At 35.1% G+C, this 11,334-nt stretch overlaps 1 protein-coding gene across 1 annotated transcript in view; it reads right to left on the reverse strand.

The window, feature by feature from the left end:
- Nucleotides 1-11,125, reverse strand: part of FAM227B (family with sequence similarity 227 member B) — a 194,036-nt gene extending 182,911 nt beyond the window's left edge. The window contains exons 1-3 of the mRNA XM_090270582.1: nucleotides 11,075-11,125; nucleotides 4,766-4,997; nucleotides 3,118-3,185 (exon numbers count right to left, since the gene is read on the reverse strand). Of these exons, the coding sequence (XP_090126708.1) occupies nucleotides 3,118-3,185; nucleotides 4,766-4,997; nucleotides 11,075-11,125 (351 nt within the window). The remainder of the gene's footprint in view (nucleotides 1-3,117; nucleotides 3,186-4,765; nucleotides 4,998-11,074) is intronic.
- Nucleotides 11,126-11,334: the final 209 nt, after the last annotated feature.

Here is an 11,334-nt window from a genome sequence, read left to right on the forward strand (position 1 = left end):
CGTTTTTTATCCACTCATCTACTGATATGCACTTGGGTTACTTCCAAATCTTGGCTATTGTAACACTGCAATAAACATAGGTGTGCATATATTCTTCTGATCAATGTTTTGGATTTCTTTGGATATATTCCCAGAAGTGAAATTGCTGGGTCATAAGACAGTTCCATTTTTTAATTTTTTGAAGAAATTCCATACTGTTTTCATAGTGGCTGCACCAGTCTGCATTCCCACCAAGAGTGCACAAGGGTTCCCTTTACTGCACATCCTCATCAACACTTGTTGATTTTTGATATATTGATGATAGCCATTCTGAAAGGTATGAGGTAATAACTCATTGTGGTTTTATTTTGCATTTCTCTGATAGTGACATTAAGTATATTTTCATATGTCTATTGGTCATCTGTATGTCCTCTTTGGGGAAGTGTCTATTCAGGTCCTTTGCCCATTTTTTTAATTCAATTGTTTGTTTTGTTTTGGGTTTTTTTCATGTTGAGTTTTATAAGTTCTTCCTTTTAAAAAATTCTCACCCCAGGACTTTTTTTCATTGCTTTTAGAGAGAGTGTAAAAGAGACAGAGAAACATTGACGTGATAGAGAAGCATTGATTGATTGCCTCCCATACACATCTGGACTAGGGATCATAGGGCCCAGACCTGGACTGGGGATCAGGAATTGAATCTGCAACGTTTTGGTATGGGACAACACTCTAACCGAGCCACACCGGACAGGGCTGTAAGTTCTTTACAAATTTTATCAGATGTATCATTGGTGAATATATTCTCCCATTCAGAGGATTGTCTTTTCATTTTGTTGATGATTTATTTTGCTGTGCAAAAACATTTTTAGTTTGATATCATCCCATTTATTTATTTTTTTCTTTTGTTTCCCTTGCCAGAGGAAACATACCAAAAAATATTTCTATAAGTATCAGAGATTTTACTGAACCAGGTTTTCTTCTAGGATTTTTGTGGTTTTGAGTGTAACATTTAAGTTTTTAATTAATTTTTGAATTTATTCTTCTGTATGGTGTAAGAAGGTAGCCTTGTTTCATTTTTTGCACATATCTGTCCAATTTCCCCAGCACCATTTATTGAATAGAACATTCGCTTGTATGTTCTTCCCTTCTTTGTTGAATTTCAATTGACCATAAATGTATGGGTTTATTTCTGGGCTCTCTTTTTGTTCCATTGATATATACATCTGTGTTTATGCTGGTACCATGCTGTTTTGATTACTATGGTCTTGAAGTACAGTTTAATACCAGGTAGCATGATTCCTCCAAATTTGTTCTTCTTTCTCAAGATTGCTGTGCTATTTGGGGTCTTTTGTGGTTCCATATAAATTTTTGGAATATTTGTTCTAGTTCTGTGAAGTGAGCCATTGGTATCTTGATAGGAATTGCACTGAATCTATAGATTGTTTTGGGTAGTATGGATATTTTAATGAGGTTAATTCTTCCAATCTATAATCATGGTGTATGCTTTCACTTACTTGTATCTTCTTCAATTTCTTTCTTCAGTGTCTTATAATTTCTGAGTATATGTCTTTAGCATCCTTGTTTAAATTTATCCTGAGGCATTTTTTGGATGCAATTGTTAATGTGATTATTTTCTTAGTTTCCCTTACTGATAATTCCTTATTTGTGTATAAAGATGCAACTAATTTCTGGATATTTTGTATCCTGCTACTTTCCTGAATTTATCAGTTCCAGTGGTTTTTTGATGGAATCTTTAGGGTTCTCTGTATACAGTATCATATCACCTGCAGATAAGAGTTTTAATTCTTCCTTTCCAATTTAGATGCCTTTTATTTCTTCTTCTTGTCTGATTGCTGTGGCTAGGATTTTCAATACTATGTTGAATAAGAGTGGTGAAAGTGGACATTCCTGTCTCATTTTGATCTTAAGGAAAACACTTCTAATTTTTGCCCATTAAATATGTTGGCCTTGGTATTGTCATATATGGCCTTTATTACATTGAGGTATGTTGTCTCTATTCCTACTTTGATGAATTTTTATCATACATGGGTGCTGGGTTTTATCAAATGCTTTTTCTGCATCTATTGATATGACCATGTGATTTTTCTTTTATCCTCAACTGAGGACATGCTTATTGATTTTTAGAGAGAAGGGAAGGGACGAAGAGAGAGGGGGAGAGAAACAATGATCTGTTGCCTTGCATATGCACCTGATCAGGAACCAAACCCTCAACCTAGGCATGTGGCCTACCCAGGAATCAAATTTGCAGCCTTTTGGTTTACTGGATGATGCTCCAACCACTCCCACCAATCAAGCCACACTGTCCAGGGCTGATCATGTGGTTTTCATCCTTCATTTTGTTTATGTGGTGTATCACATTTATTGATTTGTGGATATTGTATCAACCTTGCATCCATGGAATAAATCCCACTTGATCACGGTGTATGTGTCAACTAGTATGTTGTCAGTGCTCACTCCCATATTTAAAGTTTTACCTCAATCTCTTCTGACTGAACAAGCCCACATTTTTCAAATAGCTGAGTCACCTGCATTATGCTTTTGTGGTCACCTTAACTTCAAAAAGTACTGGCTTTTTTAATGTATTGGTGGGTCTGGTTTACAAATATTTTCTTGAGGATTTTAGAATCTATGTTCATCGGGGATATTGGCCTATAATTTTCTTCCATCGTAGTGTCCTTATCTCATTTTGGAATTTGGATATTACTGGCCTTATAAAATAAGCTTGGAAGTCTTTTCTCCTCTTGAAATTTTTGAAATAATTTGAGAAGGATAGGTGTTAGCTCTTCTATGAATGTTTTATAAAATAAATTCTTAATTTTTTCTAAAGGAAAAGAACTGATAGTATAGGATATAAATTATTAAATTACAAGAAGATGGAATCTATACATTAAAATAAGTTTTTAAATAACTCCTACTGATGTGAAAATGCCTACACTCTAATATTGTGTATGTAAAGAGAATATGAGTCAGCTATTTTATAAACACAGAGATATACAGGTAGATGATAAAAGACTACAAAGAAATTTTTTAAAATATCTATGGAATTACCTATTCAATTATAGTAATTATATTTTCTGTGGGAATATAATTTTTCAAGAAAAATGAAAACAAGTACCATACCATTATCCTCTTTTTCTTATGGTACTTCCTTAGAAATGCCTTGTATTTGTCCAATTTTCCTTGAGAACCTTTAAAAAATAAGAATTCACAACATATATATGTATGTGTATGTATACACATATTATCTCCTTTAAAAGTTAAAATGACTTAAATACTTTAACTATAATATATATAAAACTGTTGAATGGAATCAACTAGCTATTTTGATAAGCATAATGCTAGACACATAAACTCTTATTGAATGAGTAAATAACTGTTATATCTTTTTTTTCCTTTTGTTCTTTAGAAGTACAATGTTCCAACTAGTATGTTGTCAGTATTTACTCCTGTATTTAAAGTTTTACCTCAATCTCTTCTGACTGAACAAGCCCATGTTTTTCAAACAGCTCAGTCACCTGCATTATGCTTTTGTGGTCACCTTAAATTCAAGAAAGTACCGACTTTGGATCCTGGCCCAGTAAAAGACTATGGGGGACTGTGAAGTCCATTAACCTAGACTTTAGTGTAAGCTCTGATATTTATGTACTGACAACAATGAATATACATAAAGTTATTTTTAAAGTGTGTGCATGTGTACTCTATCAATATATATGTATTTCAAAAATATTTTATATTAAAAATAATACAAAATTAAGTAAGAATATTTAAAATAAAACAATAGTAGGTTTAATGCTAGTATATTTAAATACATTCTCAGAATTTGAAAAATCAAGGTCCATAACAGAACATTAAATATCTAAATAATAGAGCTAATTAAATTTACTTGGTACATAGAAAATATTTTAGAAGTATAACCAATATCAGCATTGTTAATGCTTAAATATGTTTGCCCATTAAGTCAAGAACAAGACAAGAATTGCCATTAGTAACTAAAAACTTTTCTGGAAGTGTTAGATAAAAGTTATACAAACACTGAAAGGAAATAAAAATTATCATTACTAGCAGATGTGCTTCTTACTCATTCTGCAGCTCTTCAGTACTGAATACTAAATACCTCCTTCCTTCAAGCTAACCTAACTGATGTAGATCAACTCTCACCTCTTTTACTTTGGGTTTTAGGTATTTATGTTCTTATACCCTGACCCTTACTGGCTCGCTTGTCTCTCGTACCAGTATCAGTTGATGCAATTCTGTTTCTCTGATATTTGGCTACCTTTTCTCCAGCTTAAAAAATTCAGAGCTATTTGAAGCTCTGTCCTAGCAACACTGTCTTCAAATCCACATGTTCACATTCAACTAAAAATTTATACTAGGCCATTTTGAAATGATGAGGTTTTAAATTAAAAATAATTTTTTAATGTTTTTAGATATTTTATAACTTAGGGTTTCATTTTTAAAAAAATATGTTTAAAATTTATTTTTAGAGAGAGGGTATGCGAGGGAGAAAGAGAGAGAGAGAGAAACATCAAGGTGTGGTTGCCTCTTGCGTGCCCCCACCTGGGGATCTGGCCTGCAACCCAGGCATGTGCTCTGACTGGGAATCGAACCAGTGACCCTTTGGTTTGCAGGCCAGTGCTCAATCCACTGAGCCACACCAACCAGGGCAAGGTTTCATTTTTTTATGAGACTACACACACAGAGACAGACAGACAGACACATACAAACACAAAACTAACCATTGCTTTACTCATATCAAACTAATGTTTACCTGTCCCTGGAATTAGGCTGTCCCATTCAAATATTTTAGTGGCATGATTTTCCAAAAGACTTGAACATTCCTGTAATCTTGACTCCATGGTCATGATGGCATCATATATTCGAGGGACATTTTCCCATAGATGTGTGTAAATTGAAGCAAATGAACTATCTTCTTTTATTTTATTCAGAGTGTGTACCCATTTATCTTCATCTTCAAAAAGGACATCCCTTGGCCAATAATCCTTCAAAATGTGATTGAATACAATTTAAATCAATGGACTAAAATTGAGGCATTATTTTTTATTAAATGTATTCACTAAAAACTTCAAAATGATCATAAACTTTAGAAGTTTTAAATGGTTCATAAAAATCTTTTTCCTGAATCATTTGAAAAGAAATTGCTAACTTGACTGATGATCTACCATCCTTGAATACTTTCATGTGTATTTCCTAAAAAAAAACACATTCTTCTACAGAACCAAAATCTAACCACCAGAATTAGGAAATGGGCATTGATACTTTGTTGTTATCTAACCCTCAGATTCTATTCAAGTTTCATCAGCTGAATCAATAATGTTTTTTATAGCAAAGGGATCTAGTTCAGTATCACACATTGCATTTCAGCTTCATATATCTTTAGTTCTGCAGTCATTCCTGTGTACTTAAAATCATGAGCTCACACTGGTACCTCTAATTCCAATCCCAAACATTATAGTTTTCTCTCTTTCCATATTGTAATTATCTCCAGCAGTGGAAAAAAAAAAACCTACTTGCCTTTATTTTCAGTATATGTTTTTATTTTATCCACCTGCTCAGGTGATCGCTAAGCAATCTCTCCTACCTACTCCTAGCCTCTTTGCTATTGGATGCCCTTCTCATCCTGCTTAGACTCTGACACCCCTTGCCAGGCTGCCCACTCTACATACAGGTACACCCTCCTTACCCCCACTTGGGCTCTGACTTCCCACATCAAGCCGTAGCCTACCTCCCCACCTCCCCAAACCACCCTCCGCCCCTACCCCTGGCTACATGTGGACACCATCATGATTCCCATGGTGTCACATGGCCACACTTCTCACTGTGGTTAAGTTCAGACAACTTGCTCTGTGCAACCACAGTACATTCCATCTCCCCTGCCAATCTGGTCGCCTGCCTTGTTTTGGTCTCTAAGTGACTTTAAGACTAAATTATTCAGGAAGGGAAGGAGAGGAAGAAAAGAGATGAAAAGAGAGGGAAATAACAGCAATCCTTCTTTCTCCATTTAAAAAGTCTACTAAAACCACTAGTGCTAAAGGGGTTAGTGTTAGGGCCAGGATAGTAGAGAATATGATGATTAGTTAGACCTATCAAATCCCACTCAACTCTAAAATTTAATGATGTGCACACTCTGCTACAGTCCTTACTGATGACTTAAACGTGGGATGCAGGTTGTCCTCCTTTGTCCTATGTATGTTGGACTCTAGAGCTGATACCGTCTGCTGTGGTCTGTATGTGTCATCCCAAAAATTGTATATAGAAATCCTAACCATAAAGGTGATGGCATTAGGCAGTGGAGTTTGGGGAGGTGATTAGGTCATGAGGGTGGAGTCCTTATGATTGATATTGGTGACAATATAAAAGAGGCTCCAGAGAGCTTGCTCATCCCTTCTACCATGTGAGGACACAGCAAGAAGGCTGTGTATGAACCAGGAAGCAGGTTTTGTACTAGACAAATTTGCTGCTGCCTTGATCTTATATTCCCCAGCCTCCAGAACTGTGAAAAATAAATTTCTGTTGTTTATAAGCCAAAAAATTCTACTAAAGCCATTATACATATCTTTATTTACTGTGCTCTCTAATGATAGCAAGTACCTCTGTAACACCTAGCTTTTAATGTTGGAAAACTTTCCCAGAGGGATCTAGTTCCCTCTGCCATTTTGGAAGAAAGAATATTACTTAGATACATATGTGCACTCTCCCAAATCGTACAAACATACATGCTTATCTTAAGAAACACAACCATTTGGGCGCTGTCAAAAAATACAAAGATCTCAGAAGAATAAGATATGATCATAGGATACAGTCCATGGTGACAAACATTATCATATTAGAATAACAGCCACTTTTGAAAACAATACTTATAGGTCATTTAAATAAATGGATGAATGGATGAATGAATAAACAAATAAATAACATGGCTATTTCCTGAATAAAGAGAATGAAAATGAAATAATTATTCTCTCTATCATAAAGTACCTTTGATCCTCTGTGAAAAATCACAGTAGGAATCTGAGTAGCCTCCAGGTCTGTACTATGAACCTAGCAGACCTGCTAACAAAAGTGAACACGGATGTCCTAAGAGAAGATGAATTAAAGTACTACCAAGTAGAAGTCACATGAAAGCAGAAAAAAGACAAAGAATAAGAAATAAATAAGAAGGAAAGTCTAATGTGATAAATAGGTAAAGAAGGAATTCAAATCATCTTTTCAGTACCTAAATAACTGGAAAGGAATAAAAATCTGGAAGATATAGAGAAGGGCAGAGGAGGAGGGTGATGTAAATTCTACAAAGGCAGGACTATTTCTCTTTGTTTGTTTATTGTTTGTATCTTTGGTGTCCAGAACATTACCTGGCAAACAGTAGGTAGTGAATACAAATCATTAAATGAATGAATGAATAGAATAAGCAAGAGAATTGATAATGCCACATTAGTGGAACAAAAGGATATTACAAAAACTTAAAAATACTTTCACAGAAACAAAAATGGAAATAGAATGCTGGTGAGGTGAAGGGGGAGACACAAGAAAAGAATGTGGAAACTGACCAACAGAGAAATAAGAAGAGAAATGGTCAAAGGTAAGGAGGTACATGGAACTATATAACAAAGGAAGAAAGACAGGAAAGAGGAGTAGAAGGTATAAAATAATTACAATAAGAAAATAAAGATAGAAATGGTAGAAATGGGACAAAATGAAAGGGCTTTAGATGATGTAATAATCGATAAAGCATAAGGTATAAGAAATTAACAGCTAGCATGTAGGTCCCAGGTACTGTTCTAATGCTAATTAGTAGCAGAGCTGGCATTTGACCATAGGCAATCTGGCAATCTGACACCAGAGCCTCTGATTGTAACCACTGCACAACTATGCAAATACATACCTTTGCTTTTGTATTTTAGAAAAAAAAGAAAATTAAACAGAGATAGGTTTTTCAGGAAGCCATGGTTTAGAATATATTTTATTTTCTCTTTTTTTTACTCAATTGTTTGTTTATAATATGCCTCATTTTTAAAAGAATGAAAGCTTTATGAAGTCAGGGATCTTTGCCTATTTTTATTCACAGATATATTCTAAATATCTATGTGCCCGACACACAGTAGGTGCTCACAATATTTCTTAAGTGAAATTGAGGAAGTTATTTGTTTTTTACTAGTGTCTATAAAACAGAAGTTTTGTCCAGCAAACAAGAAGTTAAATATTCAGTCATTTTATTCTTAGATATTTTCAAGTACTCAATATTTTGGCAATGCATGGACATAGTCCAACCTTAAAAAAAAAAAAAAAACTACAGAATACAGTTATTTGGTTGGGAAATCTAGACCAAAAAAAATTTACAGATAAACCCATAAATGACAAAAAGGCACTACTGGAAATGTTGTTTTACCAAATGTTATCTGATAAAAATGGGAGGCTATTAATATAGATGCTATCCTTTGCATACAAGCATGATGCTGTGATTTTAATAAAAAAATGTTTATTGATTTTAGAGAGAGAAGGAGAGAGAAACATTGATGTGAGAGAGAAACATTGACTGGTTGCATCCCAAATGCACCTTGACCAGCGATCAAACCCATAACCTAGTATGTGCCCTAACTGGAAATTGAACCCCCAACATTCTGGTACATGCAACAACACTCTCACCAACTGAGCCACACTGGCCAGGGCTTAATTATGATTTGATTTTATCTTTGGTGAAGGGCAGGTATAAACCTGTGATCTTGATTTGATTAGTATTATTCATAATTTGAACTGAGTGACTATGCATTTTTCACTTCAAATGATTAGAAAATTTCATCTGAAATCATAGATTCTCAAACATGTATGATGGTATAGTCCAAATGTCTCTATAATTACTTGCTGAGTTTGGCTTAATTTGAACTATAATCCCTTTTACTTGACATTAAAAAAGATCCAAAACATTGTGATTAGGCTATAGCACATTTCCATCATTATTTAAATTAAAAATAGTTGTAAAAAGCTTGTCCTACAAGTAATTTAAATTTTCTGGTTCTGCCACAGTGGTTGAAATAAACTTCTGTAAACTAGGAACGTTTTCATTTTCTATTTGCTCCTAAAGGGAATGCAATCCTTTTTCAAAACATTTTTAAAAATTAAACAAAGAACAGAAAATAGATATTTAAAAATAGATACTTTTGAAATTCAATTGTCAACAGTTTAGTCACAGCAAATTCTGTTTACATTTAAGTGTAAGTGCAAATTAAAGTCTAATCTACTCAAAATATGTTCACACCTCATTAAAGAAATCTTCTGTTCTCTCTGCCTTCCATACTAACATCTTTTTCCTAGCCCTCGACATTCCTCAATGAAAAACAAACCTGACCTTCAGACTCACAAGTGAATGAACCCAAGAGAAAACCCATATAAGCCCAATAACTCTAGAAATCAGTAGTTATACATAATGGAAACTGGAACTTTCAATATAAAAACACATTTTAAATATTTAACTCCAATTCAAAATCAATGAATACTGATGCAACACCTCTGCAAATTACCTATGAGTCTAAGCTGTGGTGAATGAATAAATGATGTAAGTAATGTAAGGAAGCATAATTGTCAAATATTCTTTGAAGTGTACATATATAAGACAAAAAATCTTATATTAGGAAATTTATATAGGAATATCTATATAATTCTTCTGATAGGACATCAGACTAGAATCTTTTTAAAGTGAAAAAGAGAACAGAATATTAACCAGAGGGAATGCTACAAGATAGAGTTTACTGAAAGGAGGTGAATAGTTATAAACATATCCCACACTGAAATGTATTCCACATTTATTGCAGTGTTATTTATGATACAATAGTCAAGATTTCACCCTGGCTGGTTTGGCTCAGTGGATTGAGCGTCGGCCTGCAAGTTAAGTGTCGCTGGTTCGATCTTCCAGTCAGGGCACATCAGAGAAGGAAAACTCTGACTCCAAAAAACCTCCGCTGCCTTGCAGCATACCTCTTCATGGGAAAGGCTAAGGGAGTAAACCCCGACAGAAAATCCGGAGCCGGAGTCCCTAAGGCGGTTTGATGTTGTAGTCAACACCGGCAACTCCTGCGGCGCACCTGAAGCCAAGCTGTAACGACTCCGTCTTTCCCTTGGACCCTTCAGCTGCGAAGAGAGGGGGTGTCTGCTGCATGGGCAACAGCAGACCCTCCATATCACCCTGCCCAGGCTCTGTAGCTTCAGCTTCACTGGAGAGGACACTCCAGCATCATTGCAAGATGTCGATTCAACACAGGAGGAGACAGATACCGTGTCACTCCCGAGTCGGACTGCACAACCATTCTCGGTGGTGCAGATAGACTCTTAAGAAGCTACACCATCGTCTCTCGAGACGGACGGCTGCCGACGACGAGTCAAGATTTGGAAGCAACCCAAGTGTCCATCAGTAGATGAGTGCATAAATAAGCTGTGAAACATTTACACAATAAAATACTACTCAGCCATAAAAAAAGAAGAAAACCTTACCTTTTGTGACAGCACGGATGGACCTGGAGAGTATTATGCTAAGTGAAATAAGCCAGTCAGAGAAACACAAATATCATGTGATTTCACTTACATGTGGAAACTAAGGAACAAAATGTACAAGCAAACAAAATAGATACAGACTCATAGATATAGAAAACAGACTGAGAGCTGTCAGAGGGGAGGGGTGTTGGGATCTGGTTGAAAAAGGTAAAGGGATGAACTAAAACAAAACACTCACAGTCACAGACAATAGTATGGTGATTACCAGAGGAAAAGTGGGATGGGGGAGGTACAGGAGGGTAAAGGGGGATAAATGGTGATGAAGGAGACTTGCCTTAGGGTGGTGAGACACAATACAATATACAGATGTTGAGTTATAGAATTGTGCACCTGAAACCTACATAGTTTTCTTATCCAATGTCACCCAATAAATTCAATAAAAATTTTTTTAAAAGAAAAAGAAAATGGGGACCCATAAGAATTTATGTTCTTAAAGTCTTTTCCTAAGATTTTTCCATCTCTGTAAATGGTATTTTAAAACATGTCTTGGCACATAAAATAGGATGCTCTTTCTACTTACCCAATTTTGAAACTTTAAGAATTCTTCAATGTTCTTTGGAGGTTCTTGCATTTCCTAATAAAGCAAAATCATTTATTTAAACAAATAAAGATATTGAGCTTGTTATAATTTTCAGAGCCATATATATTGTATAAGATTCACTTTGTAAAAGTGCCTGAGCTTGGGAAAGTGAGAGAGATCAATGTTTAAATTTTGTGCCTCCAAACCAAATTCTGTAAAAGGCTTCCCTCTGACACACAGCTCTCAGCAGCCGTCCGTCT

The sequence above is a fragment of the Furipterus horrens genome, unplaced genomic scaffold, assembly GCF_987537825.1.
Source record: "Furipterus horrens unplaced genomic scaffold, mFurHor1.1.pri manual_scaffold_3, whole genome shotgun sequence".
Taxonomy (NCBI): Eukaryota; Metazoa; Chordata; class Mammalia; order Chiroptera; family Furipteridae; genus Furipterus; species Furipterus horrens.